Genomic DNA, 24,982 nt, shown 5'->3' on the forward strand with positions numbered 1-24,982 from the left:
AGTTGCAAACTACAAACGGCTATATAAAACAAAACAGGCGACATACTGTTTAGGGACATGATGCCTAACAATTTGGTGTACATAATTTTCTCCACTAAGTGGTTCATTTTCCCAGAATGCCTTTCATCCACCCACCAATAATGATATATTTTGTGTACGTGGTACAAAGTCGAGGTTTTTCCAGGCAGGAAACGGCACAATTGAATCATGGAAATGGTTTTGCCTCATATTTTGAATGAGCTTTTTCAAATTGATGTTCCCCCAGGGGATTAATAAAGTATGTCTTCTTCTTCTTCTTCTTCTTCTTCTTCTTCTTCTTCTTCTTCTTCTTCTTCTTCTTGAACCCAATACATTTAGCAAATTGTATAATTCCATCCAAACAACCCCAAAACAACATAGTAAGGCAAAAACACATATACTACAGTACCTTAAACTGAATATTACTGGAAAAAGGTGCTGGTTGAGAGCAAAAGTCAGCCTTCAAAAATGTTTTTATTCACATAAACATGTTTAAGTGTTTTAAGGTAAAGGAAAGATTTGGTTCATAAGATGAGAAGGTCTTTTTCTGCTGGCAAAATGTTTAGATATCCATTGTTTTCATAAGGCTACACATTATTTTCCATGTCACAGAAATGAAGAATGCTCTGATTTCCTAAGTGTCTTCAATATCTATATTTAATATTTAAATAGACATATTTTTAATCTCTAAAATAAGGTAATATAAGAATTCTCCCCCTGCTCTGCTCCTATTTGCCTTTCTTTCTCTCTCTCTCCCTCTTTCGCTCTCTCTCCCTCTTTCTCTCTCCCTGCCTGTATGACCATCCAACCAAGTGAACCAGTTGACCGTTTAGGCCTCAGCAGCTCTGGGGGGAGGGGGGCATTCAGTCAGGCATTTAAAAAATAAACGTTTTCATAAGCATCACATTGGGCGCAAACAGGCACAAGTCACAGCAAGGACAAGTGACAATGATAAAGCATTGTGTGTGTTTGTTAAAGCGATCCAAGTCACAGTTTAATTGTATTTTTATACCAGAACAGGGATCTCCCTCTCAGGTTGTGCTCTGTAATTGAGTGTGGAGATGGACAGTTGTAATGACAGGCCAGGGTGAATGTACTTGAATAATGGGACTTGGTGGACCAATGGCAACCACACCATGACCACACTCAATTTGGCCATCTTTATCTGGACAGCCCTTACAGCGCTTAAGACATTTTTTTTCTTCATCCTGTCCTCTTTCTGGCTGCCAAGAGGAACATTTTACCAGGTTTATTATTAACTCTAATGAGTCAAGTCAAGTCAACTTTATTTATATAGCACATTTATAACAGCCGAGGTGGACCAAAGTGCTGTACAGTAAAATAAGTAAAATACATTACATCCAAAACTTCATAAAGACAGAAAAAAGCAATAATTAAAATTAAATTAAAACGCAAAACAATAGTAAAATGGTCTAGTAGACACTAATGAGTGACTATGCATTGCCTTACAAATGCAATCACTAATTTGGAAACTCACATTATATATTTTTCCATCTTCAAAAGTAACTTGACTGGCATTATGTATCGTTTTTGTCTAATTCATCTGCATTTTTAATGGTGCTGTTAGAGGATGTAGTTGTCCATTTAAATAAAAATTATGTGGTCCCCACAGCACTCTCACATTGGACCACTTTGATTTGACAGTTAAGATACATACAGTTGTGTCATCTGGATATTTACAAATACACTAGATGTTAGTTCCCTAATACAGGACATTAAATATGCACAGTTTAGTGAGTGCACACAATCAGCACAGACAAAAGTTGAGAAAAAGGTAGGGCTCTATATGTGAAGAAACAACTTACAGTAAGTAGTCAGCCAACAGCTGGCTGCACCAGATATTTTTTGAAAATGTTTTGCTCAGCATCAAATCATGATGAACTTACTTGATGATCAAGCAAATGATCAAATATGGCATCATTGCTGGCAGGACATTTTACAATTCAACAGCCACTCCTCCTAACATCAATTCAACCCATACTCCTCTAACATTTTCTCACCCCTTTCACAGGTGTCCTACGTAAAAGCCATCGATATCTGGATGGCCGTATGTCTGTTGTTTGTGTTCTCGGCCCTGCTGGAATATGCCGCTGTTAACTTCATCGCCCGCCAACACAAGGAGCTGCTGCGCTTCAGACGGAGGCGACGACACATGAAGGTGAGTACTGTCTCACGTCTGTAATGCAATCAAACATTTACATTCACATATCTCTTTTTTTTATCTTTTCATGACTTCTGGTTTTGAGTTGTTCAAAACAGATGTTGTCCATCTAACACAGGGAATTCAGAGTAATCAAATGTCTGTTAAAACTTGTAAATTTCTATGACAAAAGACAATATGACAAAGATGAATACAGACAGATGTGGGATGCTGAATTTAAAGGACAATTGGTTTTCGACCCAAACTGATAAATACTGTATTTGAATGCAGCTCTTATCTATTTGACGTGATACACTTTATTCCACATCTTCCTTTTACAATATGTCTTTCAGCTGTTGTTTAAAAAGAATAAGTAGGACGAGCTTTGTTTTCCAATGGTCAATGACAAACGGCCCACACAGGAGCCTATAATGTCATCCAGTGTTGTGTTACTGTCTCCAACCTTTCAAACGGAAGAGAAGCAAATAGTTTCCAAGCACGAATGTGTTGTTTTTCAAAGCATATGAATTGGTACCAATATTTTGGAGGTCCTCTGCTGTGGGGCAGCCTGAATAGAATAAAACATTTTAGCGTGCAACGTTTGGCACTGCAAACACCAGAAGGCTGTTTGGATAAAAAATCCCAGTTCTCCTCCGTCCTCGGGCCCTCTGAAAAATGTACTCCGTGTTTGATATTAGCTTTTGTGTGGTGCTCATCGCCAGGCGGAAACACAGGGCATCAATGTTTCATGGGAGGAGCATTGAGCATGATTAAAAGCTGAGCCGCAGAGCAAACAGAGACGAGGCTCATAATGGATTCACAATGTAGAAGAGGAGAACTTTTCCCCTCGGTTTTGAAACTTTTGTTTGTGTAAATACATAATTTACGAGGAGCAGTGATGAGTCTGTTTTTAGGCCCGTGTGTTTGTGGGACTGAATCCTGCCGTTCAGGTCCCATAACACGATCAGGGTGATGTGTGTCTTTTATCTTCATCATCCACTTTTCAAATGTTGCTTTGAAACCATGGAAACAAAAGTTCAGAGACCCCTCTCACCACAAGGCCTGTTTAATACTGTACATTCTGGAACTATTGATCTTACAATATGACCTTGGTGATGTTTTGAAGTTTGAACTGTGAACCTCAGTTTCAGAACTGAACTCCTTTCAAATCCCTTGAGCAAACAGCAGGGTGATTTTATTTTTGTGAGGAATCATTTGTTTGCATTGATGTTTTTGCCAATGTGTTTGCATCCTTGAACCCGTTAATGACGCTATTATTGATGGATAACAGCGGTGTTTGAACTTGAAAATCACGTCAACACACTTTGACCTTCTTTGTTTTTGACAAACGCTGTCAAGTCAAAAATAAATGTATCTGCCTCAAAACCACCCTTGCATTTTTTTTTACCCTACCTGTCTCCAAGCCTTTAGAAGACCACTTTGGATTAAATAAAGGTAAAGGGGAGACCTGACAACATGTCAGTTTGTGTAATTTCTCAAAACTGCTTTGGATATATTTAGTATAAAATGACAAAGCACAATGTCATTTTCCCCCTGGAGGGCTGTTGAGATGCATGAGGGTTTTTTATCTTTTTTTTATATATATATATATTCCTCTACTTTCTTTTGTTGGTTTTGTCTTTGAAGCATTTAATCAATCAATTCTATCTATCCGCTTGGATTTATCAGTCCCAGGCTTGCTGTATTGAATAAGGAGTAAAGCTGTCAGGCCTGCAGGGAATATTGAAGTGCTGGTTGATTGTTAAACTGGTTGGTCTGTGTGTTTGTGTGGGTGGAGGGCAAGAAAACACAAACACCCGCAGGAAATGCAACAGGGAGTCCCGCAGTAAAAAAAAAACCCTAAAGTCCTGGATTTGTGTGTGTGTGTGTGTGTGTGTGTGTGTGTGTGTGTGTGTGTGTGTGTGTGTGTGTGTGTGTGTGTGTGTGTGTGTGTGTGTGTGTGTGTGTGTGTGTGTGTGTGTGTGTGTGTGTGTGTGTGTGTGTGTGTGTGTGTGTGTGTCAGAGAGTGGGGGTATCTATACAGACGGTTAACATGCATGAGTGCATTCACGAGTGCTGCCGTGCATTTTGGTGTTGTAGGGCATGTGTTCGTGCCTGCCCTGACTGGAGCTGCTTGATTGCGTTTGACACGTTTTAGTGTGTGTGAGAATGTTCGTGTGTTTCTGTATTTATGAGGTCCTTGTGTCCTCGCAAGGCTGGCAAGGTGACTTAAGTGAGGACACAACGCCAGAGTGTCCGGTTCAGGATCACTCTGTGTATGGGGAAGGAAGGAGTCAGCATCGGGTTTTGGTTGGGATAATGGTCATCGTAATTGTGTACAGTTATTATCATCAAGGACAAATATTTTTAATTATTCAGTAATCTGTTGCAAATTAATTTTAATTTTATCGAAAAAATATTACTCTTACTCAAAGAGGCTGAGACCTAACAAAACATCCAGCCTTATTAGAACAATAATCCTCTAAACCACCACTATAAGAACCAGAAGAATTATAAATAATCTCTTACTCCATAACTCAAAATAAATGAAATCCCTTTATTTGCTTTGTATTAAAAATAAAATAGGATTATTTAAAAAGGTTTTTCTGTATTGTGAGTTTTTGTAGGCAAAAAAAAGAAGAAGCTGAGTCTGGATTAACAAATCACAATCTGCTAATTGTGATTGCTTAGGTGAGTCTAAGATCCTTCAACATCAGCCATAGTTAATAAAAGCCTTAAAGACAAAAGGAATATGTAAAAAAAAAAAGAAAAAAACAGGTTATAAATCCTAAATAGTATTGTTGTAATCCCCAATATCCCCTGAGCTGTGATGGCAGGTGAAGTGGTAAGTAGTAGGGCTCCGGCTGCCACAACACCAACCCTAACCGCCTTTCTAGCTGGATCTGTATATTTGTACATAGCCCGCTCTATGTCTCTCGACCCTCTCTCACCCCAGCAGCAGGAGGAGAGAGAGCGAGAGGACCGCAGGCGCCGGATTGACCCACATCTGGCACACTAGACCTTTTGCATAGTTTTTTGAAAAACTATGCAATATCTGCTCATATGAAGAGCTGCATTTGGGCCATCGTTTTGACACGTAATTAGAGTTTTGTTAATGAAGGAGCTTGTGTGTTCAGTTAAGGGAGCCACATTTTACACACGCCACTGCTGATTGTATGTTTGTGATTGAGGAATCCTTATCAGAACTCTGTATTCAACCGATGTCACAACACAGGTGAACGGGATTCTTACATAACAGGATTTGTTTCTGACAGGGCGGTTTTTGTTGTCTGTGTTTTTTTTTGTTTTTTTTAAGTCTCTGGTAAAAATGTAGGTGATTGTGCAGATTATCTTTCACCCTGTGACACATACTTATCATTGAATTTCCAACCACACATAGCAGAATTCATGTGAGCACACAATACACCAGTTACTTCTGCTTTTCCACACCTGCGCCACACATGGTATAACATACATTTACTTACTAGCATTGTCAGGCAATTTGATGTAAAGTTGTTACTGAAAGTGGTCCTGAAAGAGAATTAGCTCCACAGCAGCATAAACAGATACAGACAAAAACAGGACAAATATAGCGGAGTGAAATAAATCAAATAGACCATTACTGTCAACAATATTGTAATACATTTACAATGTACTGTTCCACTGTGCGTCACTGGTAGTTCCCATAAAACTGAACCTGGGGAACACATAAATCGGCCATCATTATATACAATTTGATTAACACCAAATGGAGAGTAATGCTTTGTAGCAGACGTCCAGTGTCAGACATTTGAGGGTTCGATATTCAATTTACTAAATAGTAACATATTTCAAAGATGTGTTTAAAACCTTTATTGTATTTGGAAAGACAGTGGTTGAAGGAATGTACATTTTGGATATTACAAAATGTACATTCCTTCAACCGCTGGCTAAGAGTTTGGGGAAAAGATCATCACAACTTGTTTGAGAGGAATTTGAGGTATTTTCATTTGTAACAGGATTTCACAGAGAGCGTTGCATAATGCGGTCCAAATGCAGGAATCATTCAAAAGCAGTTTTAAATACAGCACCTCCAGTCTTGTTGCTTTATTTTAAGCACAATAAAAATAAATCATTATTAAAAGTATGAGCACTCTCAATAAGATCATCATCACTAATCCCGACTAAATCTAGCCGCGGTGAAACACCACTGACGCAGAGTGATGGAGAGAGAGAGAGAGAGAGAGAGAGAGAGAGAGAGAGAGAGAGAGAGAGAGAGAGAGGGAGAAAGGGAGATATGCAGTCCTTAGGCCTCACACGTTCTTAATTAACCTCTCTGGCCAGTCCTTCTAATGTGATTCTAATGTGATCCACAGCCCTCTATTACGGCTCTAAGAGGGCTATCAGTCAGGTTTCAGCTCGCTGCAGAGGACACTGCAACTGCTGGCCTGCAGCACATGTAAACCACCCACACAGAGGCAGCCGTGCTGCTGCTGTCCACTGCCTCCTCCTCTCTCTTGTTCCAAAAACAAAGGAAAAGTTGGATAAGGAAGGCAAGCATCACTGCAGGACACCAGAAACTGTAGCTACTGTAACAGCTGCTGTCATTCAATACAAACCCTATTTCTGATATTGTAATGACTTGAGTCAGCCTGGTATCCCCAGGAATCATAGTCATTTTTGATTAATCTGCGATGCACAATTTACATCCAGTGCCAACTCACAGTGTCAATGCCAGAGGTAGTGTGTCCTTCATGTAGCCAATAAATGGAAAGTATGGGTGTGGCAGTGAATACATCCAGAGTTCCAGCCACATCAAAGACCTGCAAATGTCAGTTAAGTGTTTTAGTTGCCTTACCCTAATCATATTTTTGACATTACCCTCAGACAAATGCACGCAGTGACATATGAGGTACCATTAAAGCCACAGTAGATCAAGGAAAAGCCTTTAAAAGGTGGATGCAATAACATGCACGTAGCAAACAGGGAGGGTCTCTGCTGACCAAATCCAGTGTTAACCATATTGTATTTGCCATATAGCTACTATTTTACCATATGCATTTGCCATAAAATATATTGTTGAATAAGTCATTTATGACACAATACTGCAATACAAAAATAGTTTTTTTAGCAGTCAGTTTAAAAAAATGTAAAGTGTGGTCACTTTTGTGTGAACTCATAACTAGAAATGTATTTGAAAAGCCCCCTGCATAACAACTGAGTCGAGTCAATCAAGGCCAGCGTGGTTAGCACACATCTTTATTGGGTATGGTTGTTGTGTTTGTATGGGAGGATGTATTGGATTAGAGCAATCTTCTTCAGTTGTGGCAACAACAGTGATGAATGGCTATGAGGTGCAGCTGAGTCTGTGTAATCTGAGTGAAAACTGTCCTCAAGGGGTTTTACAGCTTTTATGCAACTGTTACCAAGTGTGCTGCTTAAAAAATTGTTCTTTGAAGCAGCGAGAGCACAAAGCCTATATATATATAAGACTGGGAGAAAACTAGAAAGATGCTAGCTCTGATTTCTGGAGCAATTATTAGTCAAGCTTTTGGGGGGAATCATCAGCACAGTTGCAAAGTGTCTGATCAATCTGATTGCTCGGCTGAAATGTGCTGATGTGTAAATTCAGAATTAAAACTGTACTACAGCACTGCTGCCACTCCTGCCTCGACACAAACTCAGTTCAGGACACTGGCTCGTCTTTCAGTATGGGAGTGGAAGCTGTCGTTGCAGTGCAGGTAGCTGCAGCAGCAGTTGTAGTTGTAGGGTACTGGTCCCAGTTGTGCTGATTTCTTGGGTTTCTACCCTGACGCTTTATTGATTTGTTAGTGACACTGATAGTCCGGAGAGGATGAGACAAAGAGCAGGAGCAATCAGATGAAGGGCTACCTGCTTTAGAAGGCTTGTCTAATTAGAGAGGGGCCATCAAAAAAGACAGATACCGCAGCCTGGCGAGAGGGAGGTAGAGAGAGGCAGAGCGGGGATACTCAAAGCGTCATGGCAGAGAGACATCCCCCCCTGCTGGCTCAGTCAAACAACTACAGAGGGATCAGATCAATGGCTCCACTCATTCCTTGAAGGATAGGCCCGCCTGGCAGCAGCTCGCTTGTTTAACACAGACAAGCTCTCCAGACTGAAGAAGAGAGAACCCCTTCAGAAATCAAAGGGAATTGGGAAACATTACTGCCTCTCGCCTCCATTTCAATCAGGGCTTGTCTTGAGTGCGTCTTCAGTGGCTTTTTCCAAAGATCAGGGCACAGAATGCAATTGAGTATGTTTTCGAGAATCAAGAAAGGCTTTCATTAAAATAAATTATTTGTGCAGAATTATCCATTCTGGATTCTGACAATCACCCGTCAGATGTTTGAATAGGCTACATAACTAATAATGCAGAATCAAAGTGTAAAAAAAAGAGAAGTAGCCTACATCAAACTATATTTCACTGAGCCTCGAGGTAGAGAGCTTTTTAAGCCGATTAAAGACAACTCTCCTCTTCCTCTTCTCTTTTAACTTGGTAAATTTAACAAAGAGCGAATGTAGAGCCTGGATATGCTTCCTCCCCTGTAACATGGTTATGTTTTTGGCGTACTCGGTCTTCTGTGTGTGACCCCCCCCCTGCGACTTCAGACACACCACCCTGCTGGTTTACAATGGCAGCGCCTTATTAGGGAAAGCTACTTCATAATTGATCGACTATAATCAGCTTGTTAGCTGTGATTAGGCATTATGGTTGGAGGCGGGGGGGGAGAGGGGGGGGGGCTGGCTGTACATGCTGGTTTGCTCTAAATGCCTTGATCTCACAGGATGTCGGGCAGCTTTGAGAACAGAGGCAGATAAGAGCGTGTGGGGATTTGGAGGCCTGGAGAAGAGCAGGGAGAGCGATCAGTGATCTCTGCGGGCTGCTGAACTCAACCTTCAGACTGACAGGTCGGCTGTGGAGTGGCATTAACCCAAATACCCTCCCCGCGTTCCAATACCCATACTTTCTGCGGTGTAGAATGGTAGAAAAAAGGTTTAGGATGTCCCAATTCTTGTGGTCAGATTTAGTATGCTTAAAAGTACCCGGATGTCTACAGTTATTTAAGTGTTGAAAATAGTATGCTATTTGGGCAATTCTGACCCACAATCCATTGCGCGCAGGAAGTGACGTCACATCGACGGAGCCTCCGTATGAAAACAACCAGGGATGGGACGGATATCAAAGCAAGAGGCAAGATTGAGGCACAATGTTATGAGGAAATAAATAATTAAAAGTATGTCCCAATTGTATGCCTACTGCATGCCCGCTAGATTCTATTCAAAAAATAAAGAGTATATGATTTGGAACGCAGGATAGTTTCCTGATTAGAGGAAGAAGAGCTTAATTGACAGAGTGGAAGCCCAGTATGTTTTATGTGTTTTTGTACTAATGACACTTGTGTCTTGAATGCAGCTCACTTGAACCATTAAACTTGCAAATCTTTATATGTTAGTATCCATATTTATGTGGTGAGCTGTGGGACGAGGAAATTGCTCTGACCTCTTGCTCTTATCATGCTCTTAAAAGCCACTAGGCTAGTTTAAACATGAAAGTCATCAGGCTCTTTCTGTTGTTACAAGACTAAAGGTTTGACCTTTTGGACTTACTTATTTATACTGTAACTTTAGCTTTTAAACGCCGGATTAGACAGCTGCAACATCATCTTATGAAGTGTGCAGTATCCCTGAACACAAATCAGAACCCTGCACTAAACACTTTTTTGAACTAACTAATTTGATTTTGATATGTGGGAATTACACTTCATCTGCATTTAGTTGGCTTTAAGTAGATTTTTGTTCAACATCTAGTAGCAGTCTAGTATTCTATCTGTCTAATTATGTATTGTATTATTTGGTATCTTTTTCCTCTGGTTTATGTTTCTTTATTATTAACAAACACTCTGTATTTGACTCAGTCCTACATACACTGTCCTGCTGTTCTAAATACTCACTAGAGCACAACATTTGGATTAATCCACGTCTGAAAATCCAAAAAAGGCTTTTTCCTTCAGTTGTATTACAAACTACAGTGAGCAACAGCAACTGTAAAACATATTACTGAACTTTAAAAAATCTATTTATATTTCTAGTTTTTAAAGATGTATGTCCATGAAAAGACCAAAGAACAAAAGATATCAACAGCATTTTGGTCTTTTTCTTGGCTTTCTTGAAATTATCTAAAATATGTAATATCAACCGGTTTATCCTTTAAATATAGTGTATTATTACTCTGATCAACATGTTATTTAAAAACTGCTATTCTAAGCAATGGTTTGGGCCTCAAACAGGTTTTGAGTGTTCCTGTAGTAGAGGTTCAGCTTTAGAAGTGTTGTGTTCATTCTGCCCATCTGACATCAACGGCTAAATGTATTCTCACATTAAGCTGAAGTGAACCCTAATTAACATTTACACGTCATATTTAATGCAGGGAGCTTAAGGTGTCGTGGCTTCCCTGAAATGTTATTCGGATCAAATGCTGAAACCGAAAGAGAAAGAGGAGCGAGAGAAAGGAACAGTGCAGCAGATCATGTGGATAATCATTCCAGGTCAGCGACTTGATGAGCGAGAGACATTAACACACCATGCTTTAATGCAGCCAGGGACTCCAGTGGAAACAAAAGGAGGAGAGAGAGAAAAACAGGGATGGATAGGTGGATCACTGGGTGGGGAATCCTAAACAACATTATTACATTTTCAGGAGAAATATGATTGGGCCATCATCAACAGCTAGCGATATGAAGCTACAACATGACTATCTTTCTACACACTGCTATGTCGAACCATTGCAGCTGGGCTACAACCCTGTGTGCTCTTAAAGAAATGGTGGTGGCAGGTTGCCCCTTTTTGTAATGCTTTTATTTACCTTTGTTACAGTAACTGAGCTTTGGAACTAAAATGAAAGACATTGTACCGCAAATTCTATACACAGCTTAATTTAAGGTTTTTATTTCACCCGGTTAAGCTGAACTACAGGGTCTTGCCCTTCTGATTTCAGAGTTTCAAGCTAATCTTTGCTCATCTACCTTAAGACAGCAGACACTGAGACATGTGGCTAGTGTTTTTCTGTCCATATTTTCTACTCTATTGGACAATACATTTTGAGCACCTATACCTTTTGTTTCAGCTAAGGTAACAACTAAGACCTTAAGATCATATGCTACCTAGGTCAGCTAGCAAGGTAGACAGTTATTTTGATCTTTGAGCCAAACAAACATTTGGTGAAAATATATTAAAATGCCTGACTCATGACCACTCAGACTATGCAATAGTGCTGCTGGCTTGTTGAAACAAAAACAAAAAAATTCTGACCACACTAAGAATCACTTACTTTTGAGGTTGACAGTACTATAACCCCTAGATACAGTTTCCTTTTACAATGTTGAGCTCACTTCACTGGAAAACAGGGCACACAAACTCATGGATGAAATAAAATTCAGGCTGGGATGAAAAGCCAAATCCTGATGGATCAATCTTCTTGGATTTGAAGTTCCGTGTCATCCCAGTCAATAGCAATCAAACCACCAAATTTTGAATCCCACATTGAAAAAATATGAACGTCGACTCATAATACTATGAACTATACTCCAACAAGAATAGTGTCTGCCCTTAAATATCTTTCTAAGTAGAACTGTGTAGACCATCCACTCAGACATTCCTCTCAGCTCCACACAATCCAATTACCACTGACATATTGATACTGAAACCTCCTAAAAAGTCTCAAATGCCCTTAATCGAGGAGAGAGGCATAGGGGAGAAGCAGGGCGAGAGGGCTGGAGGACGGTTAGAGATGAATCCACCAGAAAATGGATCAGCAAAGGCATATTTATAATATATATCTCTTCCCCACTGCTCGGCTGGAATTGCTTCTGGGGGGGGGGAGTCATAAAAGCAGAACACAGGCCAAGGAATTCCCACTCCAGTCTCCTTCGGGGAGAGACGGATGCCGGCGTTAGTTGATGCTGACGCCTTTCCGAATGGTGTTTTATGTAAATGCAGGTCTCTAAAACAAGTATCCAAGGGTAATATTTGCAGAGGAGATGGCGGCGGATAGCAGGCCCTGACGCAGTTCACTTTCTGCTTGCTGCTAATCTGCTCGATTAATCACATCAGCAGGGGCAGACATATAAATGCTTCAATCGGGAGAGGAAGGGATGATGGATGAGTGAGCTAAGAGGTATTCTTGCTCTTTTTTTTCTTCCTTATCCCCTCTCTCCTTCCCCTTCCATCTCATCTCCTCCCTGCATCCAAATGGCACATTTTTTTAAAGACTACATTTTTCTCAACGTCTCCACATTATTTCCCATTCTCCTATTTGATGTGTTGCTTTATATCTCTTTTGCATTCCCTTCTTCTCTATGTATTTTTCTTTCTTTTTTTGTCCTGGTTTTCCAGCTTTGTCCTGCTATCTCTCAATCCGACTTATTTCCTCTTTAAAATTTTGCATCCATTCCATCCACTCTTGTATCCAGTTTCCACATGTTCCTCCTTTCTTGTTGTTCACCCCAGGCCCTTAATCTAAAGGCTTTTTTTTACATAAAGCGTCACGAGTAGACAGACAGCATCAAATATGCAAACGAATGGTTCAGTTGCTTCAACATGCCTTACCTGATGCAAATTCAATTCAGTTCCCTTGTTTATTTGGATACATTTAAAAAGGACAAATATATGGTAAGCCCCTGAGAATTTGTCCTGATAAAAAAAACACCCTGCATTTGTGAGCAGCTACTCTGGGCCCATTGTGGTAAGTGACAGGATAAAGAAACCCCGTGAACGCACTGCCACAGGGATCGCAGCCTTGCTTGGCCATGGCTTTAGCCGGCATGTTAGAAATACCGAGGTCAGACTCCTCAGCAGGTCCACAATTGCCTGAGGGCAATGCTGGTTTATAAGAATTCCTTCTGAAATTGTTCTATTTAATAAAAAATCTAAATTGACTGTTTTAAGGAGTCCAAATAAATATTGGTTAATTCCATTTTAAAGCTCAATTGAGCATATAGGGCTAAGGTCAGTTAATGATTAGCACAGAATCGTAAAATGAAAAACAGGATTGGGCAGGGACAACACAACACATTTCAATGTATCCTTACAGATCAACTTGAATATAGTAAAGGTCCCATATTATACACTTTTCTGTCAATTGTATATTGTATATTGTAGCATGTCTTTAAATCCTGATTTTCAGTTCATCTCAGGATGGCCTATTTTGATGTGTGTCTCTTTAAAAATAATGAGTTGCTATATTAGAATGCAGTAGGTAACATAAGTTAGTGGCTTATGATCAAAAGCTGGAGGCTATTTTTGCGAAGCTAGCAGCTAAATGCCAAACATGCTAACAAGCACTCCGAGGCAATTTTATACCATTGAAAACATTCCTTTTAGTTTGACTTCTACAGGAGGAACTTCCTATCCTTTGTCTTGTTAGAAACGTGGCATTAGACTGCAGTAGATAACATTAGTAGTGGCTTATGAGCAAAAGGCTTCTGTGTTGGTTTATTCAACACTCAGCATGCCTTGCTGTATGGACATCCTGTCGCTTAGAGAGAAAAACAATATGGCAGTCGCTGGATAAATTTCAGAGGATCTAGGGGCCTGGACCAAAAAAGAAATAGGGGGTGTGCTTATCATTGACTATTGCAGGTGGAAGTTCCTGGTTATTAATGTGGGGGAGGTGGCTTCTCTTGCTATGACATCATAGCGAGAGATATTCTGAACAGAGTATTTTGGGGAGGTTTTCAGAAAGGTAGAAGGTGAGAAAAGGAGAGGTTTTTTTATACTTTGTCAGCCTCTAGACACACGGTGGACCCATTTATGTTAAAAAAACATTGAAAAAGTGCATTTTGCATAATATGGGACCTTTAACACATGATAATAATGAGAATATGGTAATCTTCTATTAAGTATATAAGGACTGCAGGTCAGGTCGCAATATTCTAAAATAATAAATAAAACTTTGCCATGTAAATTTGCTTAGCATTAGCAGTCACAGGTTATATTCTGCCTGCAAACTGATGCATCATCTGTGTATCTCTGTGACATTTTAAGCATCTATTTATATGGCCAAGGTATCTCATTATAAGTGTATCGGAATATAATGAGTATGGTAGATTGGGCTTTGTGCACCGCTGCTGCCAGATTGAAACAATAGGTGATTGGGTGTTGTTGTGTTGCCATGTAGCTGTTGCCATGTGTGACATCACTTGTTGTGATGTGATGCACCTTCTGAATTTTATAGTGTTTGTGCTGTTTTTCAACAGTAAGTTTTAACAAAAGGACCAGCGAGTTAATCACTGTAGAGAGCGCACACACACGCAAAAGGACATGCCATGAGGTTTGCAAATGCAGAAAGAGGGCATGAGGAGAACAGAAGAGAGGAGAAGAAGAGGGAGGGAGGAAGAACAACAGGGAAATAAGTGTGAGCTGCATCCTAAAGCAACGCCATAAATTGCTTCTCTTGTCCAAACCCAAAGGGCAATGCTTCATTCCTTCCACTTTTTATCTGCTTTGTCCTTCCCTCCATCTATCCGTCCATGGACTGTACAAGGATAGTCCTTACTGCATTAATGAAGGGAATGGAAACAGAGGTATGAATGTAATGAATCACCTCAGCCATCCAAGGGCATAGGTTTGGTTGGAGTCCGGGGTCTTCCGACCCTTGTTAGGCTGCAGGGCATCCTCCTTCCTCTCTTATCATTCTCCTCCTCCTTCTCCTCCTCTCTTTCTTTTCCTCATCTCTCTCCATTGTCCTCCTCATTGTACCTCCTCCTCACGTCCCTACGCCCTCCACATTAATCACATGGCAGGGAGAATAAAGCAGAGCATCTGTAATAGTTTAGCGTCACTGAAGGACAGCCAGAGGTCGGCTAGCATCATGGCTAATGTGTACACACCCCACGCGCATGTGTGTGTGTGTGTGTGTGTGTGTGTGTGTGTGTGTGTGTGTACATGTATTAACAGTAATAGATGGGCTGTTGTGGACACAAGGACAGAACGGGGACATGGGAAGCTACAAATGGGTCGCTGCTTGGTGGTCTTACACACACGCATACACATATCTATGGAGACAATGCGTATATACACATACACATGCACATTCACGCCACCACACACACAATTGTTAAAAAATGTCCCCCCTCTTCCTGTGTTTGCCCCCATTTGATCAGGTCTTTAGGAGCATTGTGTCTTTTCGGTCATTAACTTGATGGATTTGGACCATTCTTGGTTCATTGACTATTGTATTTTAACTCTCCCTCTGCTAGAAGAGGCAGGTCTAGCCGAAGAGAGTCGAGCCGCCTTTTTTTACTGGCTAGTTGATTTGTTGTTGCTGCAGAGCTTTTGCGTCAGTCGTTAAATTCTCCTGCTGCCAACAGCGCCCCATGCTTCAGGCTGCAATCCTGCTTGGTTTTTTCCTTGTTTTTTATCATAAAATGCTCCTTTTTGCTTACCCAGAATGCACTATAAAGATTTCTTGCTGATAGGCTGCCACACGTTTCCCCCACAGGGAATACAGGACATCCATGCATTACAATCACGTCGAGTTTATTACAGATACACAACATACAATGAAAATACACAACAAGTTTACAAAGAGACCACAACAATTAAAACATTCAGATCAATTGAATGAAGCAGAACAATAGCCTAATTAAAACAGTTACAAGTGGAGTGGGGCTGATTCTAAATAATAAGTTTAAATTGTTTAAAAGTTATGAGTGTATTTTAATTTGATGTTGTAGGCTGTTCCAGGAGTCAGGGGCACTGTGGCTAAAAGCGGATTTACCAAGCTCAGACCGGGCGTATGGAACATATAACATGAGCATTTCAGTTGAGCGGGTTTGATAAAGCCCATCTGAAATAAGCAGCATTTCTGTCAAATAGAGTGGTAGCTTTCCGGTCAGGACTTTATATATAAAAATATGCCAATGTGCATCACGTCTCTCCTTAATGGAGGACCACCCAACCTTTTCATATAAAACACAATGGTGTGTATCATAAGCATCTCCTGTAATGAATCTCAAAGCAGAGTGAAAAACGGAGTCTAGGAGTTTAAGGCATGAATGAGAGGCTTTTAATTCCATGTATTGTTTTAACTTTGAAGGGCCCTTTGGAGCGCCTGTTACTTTCCTAATTTAGTTTACACACACACACACACACACCATCAGTGTCTCTCAGCCAATGGCAGTGTGTTTGTGTTGAGTCCTTGCACCTGATAAGGAAGTCATTGTGGACTGCTGTTATGAAAATACAGGGTGAAGGTGCCGATAGGATTTTCAATGCCTCACCATGCTCGGACTAATACGCGGCTGCATGCACCAAGCCATAACCTTGAGTACAGCACATTTCAATCAATCCAATCCATTCAACTGCACAGACTCGCTCTCCTTGACGGGGCCGGATAAAGGCGCTCACTTTTACAAAGGGATGGAAATACCTGCTTGGTCTAAGTGCTGAATATAGTGTGATCCATGTTCAGCTCATACAGTAATTTGCATACTGTATGAATTCCCTGTCTGGGATCTTTCTGTGTGGAGTTTGCATTGAGTTCTCCCCAGGTTGTGCAGGTGCTCCACCGTGTAAATACATATACAAGTCAGGTGAAGTGATGACTCTTAATTGCCTGTACATTGTCCAATTGCGACCATGAGCAGGATAAGCAGGGATAGATAAATAATGAATGGATGGATTATTGACCATATGCATTTCTCTTCTGAATCATATGATAAAAGGAGGACAATGGCAAACTATAACGACAGCAAATCCACTCAGTTCACCTTCATTACACATGGATTAGATGAACTGCTACTCAACCAAATACTAATCGATCGATCAGCCACAACCGACCATTGGAAAACTGTGCTCTCTGTTTGAACAGCAGCAATGTAAATGTCACGTCAGTCTTTGTGACACTGTAAATGTCACACAATAAAAGCCAGAGCCTTCTTTGTTAGTTTTTTTCTGAATGAAAAACTTAACATTGAAGAACAAAATGATTAAATATCTTAGATGTGTAAAGGAAATACAACTGTATGACTGTTCTTTTCTTTCTTTTTTCACCGAAATTACCATCATCTACATTTCACTATATATTTTAAATTCCTGATGTTTCCCAAGTGTTTTCTTCAGTATTCAGATAGCGGTTTGCTTCTTCAAAATTAAAATTAATTGCTAAAAAATAATATCAAAAAAACTGCTGTAATGTAAAAGGAATGCTGAGTTTAAATTGAAAATACGATCACTTCCTTTGTCTTTGCCATTTAGATTCAAGAGGTACAGTATACAAATCAGAGTAGGTGTGGATTTAAAAGGAGTTTAAGCTAAATAAATATTAATATGAATATAATATAACTAATATGTTGCAATTTTCATTTATATGTATTGTAGTGATTTACAATCATCGCAATCATACACACACACACACACCTCCCAACAGTAACGTCTTTCTCTGGTTCCTAACAGCCTGAGTCTTGGCCTGTGTTGCAGGAGGATGAAACAGGTGAAGGGCGCTTCAGCTTCCCCGGCTACGGCATGGGCCCCGCCTGCCTGCAGGCCAAAGACGGCATGGCCATCAAGGGCAACAACAACAACGCCCCGGCCACGTCCACTACCCAGCCTGGCGAGAAGACCATCGACGAGATGAAGAAGCTGTTCATAGGCCGGGCCAAGCGCATCGACACGGTGTCCCGCGTGGCCTTCCCGCTCGTCTTCCTCATTTTTAACATTTTCTACTGGATCACTTACAAGATCATCCGCTACGAGGACGTCCACAAGCACTAGTTGAGAGGCAGAGGAGGAGGAGGGCAGGAACGGTGTGCACAGAGGAACACAAGACAGAGAGAGAGAGAGAGCGAGAGAAGGAAACAGAGAGAGATGACTTCAATAGGAGTTAGGAGATACCATTGCCCCCTTTTTTCCACGCCAACCACACCTCCTTTCCTTGTCTTCCTTCTTCATCCTCTTGTGGTTGAGGATACCTTGCTTTTGTGGAAGTCCCCCCCTCCCTCCAGCTAACCTGACACCTCTAAAACATTATTTAAAATGTGTATTGCTTTCATTTTGCCTTTATTCTCCTCCCCTGCCCAAACCTATACACCCTCGACCCCCGTCTCTTCACGCCTCCTGCGTAATCCGGACCAGTGCAATAGCAAATGCAGTAAAATGCATGATATATGAATGTGGCAATATATTAATGAAAAGATGAAAAATGAAAAAGTAAAACAAAGACCTTTGCAGGAACACCTCAAACAAACAGTTTGGAAGTGGACGGACTGAAAGGAAAGAAGATGACGAGGGAGTCTTGTAAAGGGTCTTGTATTTGATTTTAGGATTTTTTTTTGTGTGCAAACAAACATATAATTCTATATGAAAAAGTTATGTCGGGATGGGGTGGGAGGATGTACCAGACACATACAGCAGTGTAATATACTCATCTATCATAAATGGGAAAAAATAACTTTCTTTCCATAAGCGGGCAACTGGAAAGGATAAAAAAAAGAGGAAGAAAGGTGGATCGGTGCTTCCATTAAATAAAGACATGCAAGGATCATGCGTTCTATATATCTAGATTTGCTTCAAATGTGTATTGCAAGCACTCCTCAACGCTTTTCCTCCCCCCCTGCCGCCAACACCACGAAAACCTTGAACTGCAGAGACACTCGAGGTTTGCTGCTGTCGCTAGCAATCATACGACTGGACAACAATAATAAAAAAAATTAAAAGATAAGGAAACAACACTGGATGACCAGTGGTAAAGATTATGAGACAAAATATCTAATTTATCTGTGGTCAACGTATTTCCTTCTACTTGTCCTTAATTTATTTCATGTTGCATCTGTTGTCTTTTTTGAGTTTGCTTTCTTAATTTATGTGCCAAGTAAACATGTTGCTTGTGGCTGTGCATCGCTCTGCAGCTCGGGACCTTTTTGTCAAGAGGACCGGGGATTGTTTGACGTCAGCCGTTGTATCAATCAACGTTTCTTCTTGTTTTTCTTTTAAATCCCTGAGATATGAGTTTGTTTTGTTTGACTGGGGAGAAAAAAAAGAAGCAAATCAATCCTGGACTGAGTCAAATGCAGATCCTCGTTTGCTCTCCTTGTTGTGTTCATTGGTACTGAACCACGGATACGTTTACATCTTATTAGTACCTTCTTGCTTTGACCCCTGCCTTAATGTGACGCCCCACCCTTCCCCAGCTGAGAGGACATGTGTAGTCAATTATACAGATTATAGCACCTGTTATACCTTAATTAACTGTAGTTCCATATCATTCACATGCACCAAAACGCTGCAAACTTTGTCACTTGTGAAAAAGCTACATCATCACGCCCATGGAGTGTATTTACTTTGCCATAGCCATGTTGGACGGGGATCTAAACACTCAGCAGGTCAATTGGTTTGATTGATGATTGATCAGAAGACTTTCTTCTCTTTCACTTCGCGCCAGGCTTCTCTATGCAATGATGAGTATATGCAATTATGATTTTTTTTCCTTTTCTCCATGTGAAAACTGCCACCTTTTTGTGAGTTGGTTTCTGGCTCATTCATCTCAATGCTAAACCGTTAAAACAGTGTCTCAAGCTTATTTATAGTAAATAAGGAAAGAATGGAGAAGATAAAGTAATGAAAAACAAGTGATAAAATGACAACCCATAAAGTGACTTTCACCCAATACATGCAGGTTACTGTATGGAGAAATGTAACATAGTCTAAACCAGCAGCAAACAGATTGAGCCAAATCTCTGAGCCAGTCGGCACCTGGGAAAAGGGTGCAGAACGTTGTTTTTTTTTGTGCACAAATGGTTGTTTCATATTTTCCCTCCATCATCTTATCACGTCTGCATCGTTTACTCAAAGAATCCCAAAGTGCTTATTTACTTTACAAACAGGAATCAGTCTACAGAGAGGGTTTTAATGTGAGCTTTTTCCAATTTTTGTAGCAAAGACAGACAAAACTTACAATGAAAAAAAAAATCCTACTTAGTTTCATACTGAGTTTCAGATTTATTTTATTATAATTTACGTCTTAATTTTTCCGACTTCAACTTGTTGATTTGGGAAGTGTGTTAAGCATGCGTGTTTCAGTGACAAACAACATTTTCTGCCACAATGTCACCAACATCTTTATGTAAAACTCCTAAAAGTAGCAGTTCAGCATTTGGGGGAAATACACTTTTGCTTTCTTTGTAAGAGTCAAATGAGAAGCTTGATACAACTCGTTTAGTTACTGTTAGTACTGAGCTGAATCGGGGAGGTCATTAGCCTAGCTTAGCATGACTGCTTTTACATTTTGTTAAGTACTGATAATAAAAAAACAAGATATTATGTGTTAATTAGTGTGCTGTTGGTTGAGTTGTTGTTTGGCATATTTGTAAAACTTGGGAAAAATCCATGCTAGCTGTTTCCCCATTTCCAGTCTGAATGCTAAGCTAGGCTAGGCTAGCTCAATATTTCATGAATGGTATCGATCTTCTCATCAAACTACAACGTATTAAACTACTAATTATTCACTGTTTAGTGAGCCACTTTACTATTTGACCATCTCTGTCTGTGAAGTCCAGAGTTTAAAACAAAACAATCCATTGAACTTATATTGTGAAGTTGATTTTTTATAACTAACAAAATATTTCATTTTGCAGAGTTAGGCCTACTCTTCATCCTTATGACGTGCGCTAATTTAAAGATATTTAACGTCACAATCCAAGTACAGTGGAGTGCTTTATTTTCACTTGTCATCACATACAGGGAAACATGGTTCTGTACTGGTCTATATTAACTGTTGTTCTTGATGAAAATACTATTTCAATTAAACTTTCTCCAGGTCAAAAAGTTTAAGCCCCAGTCCAACTTGGTTTTGAAGCAAAACCAAAGAGATATATTTTTGTTTCTTGTGTTTGATGTAGTTGCCATTGCATTTGCTGCTCTGGTGGGGCAAGTGTTCAGGATTTGTTGCAGGATGTGTTCAGTTTGTCCTTTTAATATGATCGCCAGATGCAGTATTGGGTTTACCAGATTAACTCCAGATATATACAAAAATTAAATGATAATAAATACAGGCATATTTAGGAACCATTCTGCATTTTCCCTTCTTAATTTTTATTGTATTTTTTATTTTAGGTTATTTTTAATTGATAGGTCACCTACCCATCCCTTTTAAACTTACTGTTAAGCATTTTGTTTTATCTTGTTACTTGTTTTATATGAGAAAGATCATTCGTATAGGGAGTGAACATGTGCATACAGGAGATATTATAGAGATCTATTTTCATGAATTTCATGAAATGTGTGTAAGACTGATCCGAAGGGCTATGCCACGCACATACATTCTTCTGTTTACATTCCAAAATATTTTAACTTTAAAGTGGGAGTGCCATAGAATACGTTTCGTCCAACAAACTATGCATTCAATTTAACTTTCCCAGATTCATTGAACTATTCAAGGCCATAATCACTGAGGTACTTCATTTATTTATCTTTAACTGTGAGTTGAGTTGAATTTATCGTTGGACATCTTTTCACAATCTCTTCTGAAACTGTCTGGTAGCCAGATAAAACTAGCAGCATACTGACTTGCCTGACGTAGCGTGTTTCTGATGTAGCTTCATGGTGTCCAAACAACACCAAGTCAATTTACTTCCAGATGGCATTCATGTGTTTACATCCCCGAATTACATCCTTTCGTTGTGGTCATTGTATCATGCAAATGTCACAGGAAAAAAAGTTTCAAGAAAAAAACCCCTTTGTTTTTCCAGCACAGAGCTAAAGGATAAATGAACTTGCTAGTAATGTCGACAGTTTCACTTTCATACTTTGAAACAATGTAGCAAAAGGGAGTAGGCACAGTAAGCTAGTGCAACACTGAATGCTGAAATGACATGTTATTCGGCTTGCTTGATTTCAGATATGTATTTGTTGGGTAAAAATGACAACAAAAAAAATTCATTCGGAATACGGAATACATGAACTACAAAGTTCCAACAACCTCTCTGATCACGGCCTAAATTGGACTGGGACATTTCAGCAGGCTCTGTCTAATTATGATGATTAATTGTTCCTCTCTGTGCCATAGACACTGCATCTTGACTTAGTCAGGAACGCCTCTTTGCCAACAGCAGTTGTCCATTTTCTACACCGTACATACATATATTCTCGTGCCATATGGGGGTTGAATATGCAACTAAAAAACGAGGACCTATAAGCATATCATTGATTCATTCAACTACCATTTTACATGATTCATACCCTTTCCTCAGGCTTGGGTGTTATATGTATCATAGACATTTTAGAGCTTTGTCATAGGCCTCACATCATTGTATTAATCATTGTTAAACTGTATGGGTTGGGGGAGGGAGGGGTATATAACAAGATAGATACTGGGTTTATATTGCATTACGGTGCAATGCAATGCATACGGACTGAACAATGAAGGATGTGTTTTTGGAAGTTTATAAATCCTTAGGTTTTGAACTGGATTTTAAAGTAGCATGGTTTGATTTGTTGATGATTAATGAGTTTTTTGATTCCCTTGTATTTTATTGTATGTATAGTACAATCTGATGCCCTAAAGGGAGAAGGAAAAATACAGTGAGTCCTGAACTGCTGTGAACTAAAGGAAACATTATTATTATAATTATTATATTTATTTATTTAATTTGCACAAGTTGGAATGGCCTTAATTTTGCTTTACTTGCTTCTATTGTGTATTGGCACAAAGTGCACCCGTTTAATTTGCAGAAATTACAATGCTCATTATGAGGCTTATAATCCGAGAGTGCACATCAAAGCAGGATGAAAAAAAAGAAAAGTTCAGCAAATCCTTTTTATTTTTCATTAATCTGAGAAACAATATTTTGCATGAATATAAATACAATGGCAGACATTTTGGCTTGTACAAAAAATGTGAAGCAATTTGAAGAGAAAAAAAAAGAATGTACCGTTTCTGCTGTATCTGTATATATCTAAATATTTATTGAAATATGTCATACTACTAATTCTATTAACGATTAAAGGTTTTCTGAACAAAAATCTCTTTACCTGTTTTTGAACATTGTCAAGGTTGTTGGAGTTGGATCTTCTGCTTTCTGTTACTGGACTCAAGGATCTGTGTAATCATTAAAGAAAAAGTATTAAAAATTGCAAATAAATATTTGCTGTAGGGTGTATTTATTGTCTGATGGATATACATATATCTTAACAACTGACTTAATGTTTTGTGTAATCTTGGTTTGTTTATATTATAATAATTGAATTATTTCCTTGCCCTCTGTCATCAGCAAGTCATTGTCTTGCCCAGTATTTCCAAAAGCACAGTCTCAGCAGATTCCAGGTTCTATTTCAATTATGTGAGAAATAAGTTATTGAGATAAAAAAACAATGGATTGAGCATTTGACCCACTGATAAAAGCACTTGTATTTGCAGCTTTGAGGAGTAAAACTATCTGGGTGTCTGTCTGTGTGTGACTGTATGCGCTAAAATCAAATGCAGCGCACAGTCACCCCTTTTACATCAGCGGTGCATTCCATTACTAAGAACAAAGGGGTTTCCACTGTGGTATTACAGGGTTCCGACCAGTGCATCTGGAAGTTTTATTTTGTTTTAATAAGACATGGTCCTTTGTTCCAAAATGTAAAACATTTGTGAAAGGGTAAATCTGCTTACTGATCAAATTGTTTGTGCACCTCCATGTCGGAGGTTCACAATGTCAGAGTACAATGGAACCCAACATTGCCAGGCGGAGCTTGACACATCCCCATGTCACAGCCATAATGTGTGTGTATGCGTGCATGCATGCGCCCGCCTGCATGTCTGTATGCTTTGGGTCTTGCTGCCAGCTGGAACAAGCATGCTCAAAGCCATGTTTGTCCATGAATACTAAAAATGTGTCTGCAGCAGGAGAGCTGCATTCACACTGACTACTGACACATAAGCATTTACAGGAGGCTGGGTGTGAACCATGCGTCTACCCTGGCTGCACTGTAGATCATGGGCTCAAACCCTGCAACATTAATGAGTCTAGTCCATCCTGCAGGTGAAGTCAGTGGAGTAGAAGAAATCAAAGTCCTGAGAGAATACATGCAAGAGTATTGTCGCTCAAACCTTCACACCTACAGATCACTTGGGTACCTCTTTGTAAAAGCCAGCTTAACCCACAACTATCAACTTCAAATAGATCAACTTGGAACAATTAAAAAAGGCATGCAACTTCGAACTCAAGTAGGCCTAATACATTTTCTTAAATATATAAATTAATTTTTTACACTGTTTTTTCCAAGGGAATGTCTAGCCGTTTCCTAAAATACCAGCTGGAGACTCCAAAAGGACACTTTTGGTCCATGGCACATGAAATGTAACTGTGTAAAAAATGTATTTTCTTTGGGTTATTGATCAAATTTGAACTGTGATTAGGAAAGGATTCAGGCAGTTGGACACTTGTTTTGTTTTCAAAATTTAAAAACAAATTGACTCTGCTTTTGTCCAACATCTAGATTTTGGGGCTTTGCAGATCTGCAAATGTATGCATCATTAGTAAGATATTGATGATTTTTCATATTTATTTAAACATTTTCGAAAATACTGTAATACAAAAAGTTTTTGTTTTAATGTCTGTAATCAACTGGCAAAGTTTCATAATGAGTATAATGAATAAGTTCAAAAAATTCCCCATTAGCCCACCCCCATTCACTTAAACAGTGGTTCTGATTTGCTATGTCGGCCCGCTGTAGCTTTCCAGCAGCTTGTTGACAAGGTTGTCCACCCAGGTTGTGATCGTGGAAGGTCCTAGATGTCATTTTTGGTGAACAACCTTTTACAAC

The 24,982-nt window shown here is 39.6% G+C and overlaps 1 protein-coding gene across 1 annotated transcript in view; it reads left to right on the forward strand.

The window, feature by feature from the left end:
• Positions 1-17,950, forward strand: part of glra1 (glycine receptor, alpha 1) — a gene marked incomplete at both ends in the record, with an annotated part of 97,950 nt that extends 80,000 nt beyond the window's left edge. Inside the window, 2 exons of the mRNA XM_080036073.1 lie at positions 2,051-2,197; positions 17,657-17,950. Of these exons, the coding sequence (XP_079892199.1) occupies positions 2,051-2,197; positions 17,657-17,950 (441 nt within the window). The remainder of the gene's footprint in view (positions 1-2,050; positions 2,198-17,656) is intronic.
• Positions 17,951-24,982: the final 7,032 nt, after the last annotated feature.

This window comes from Ammodytes marinus (genome assembly GCF_949987685.1).
Source record: "Ammodytes marinus genome assembly, chromosome: 10".
In the NCBI taxonomy this organism is placed as follows: Eukaryota; Metazoa; Chordata; class Actinopteri; order Uranoscopiformes; family Ammodytidae; genus Ammodytes; species Ammodytes marinus.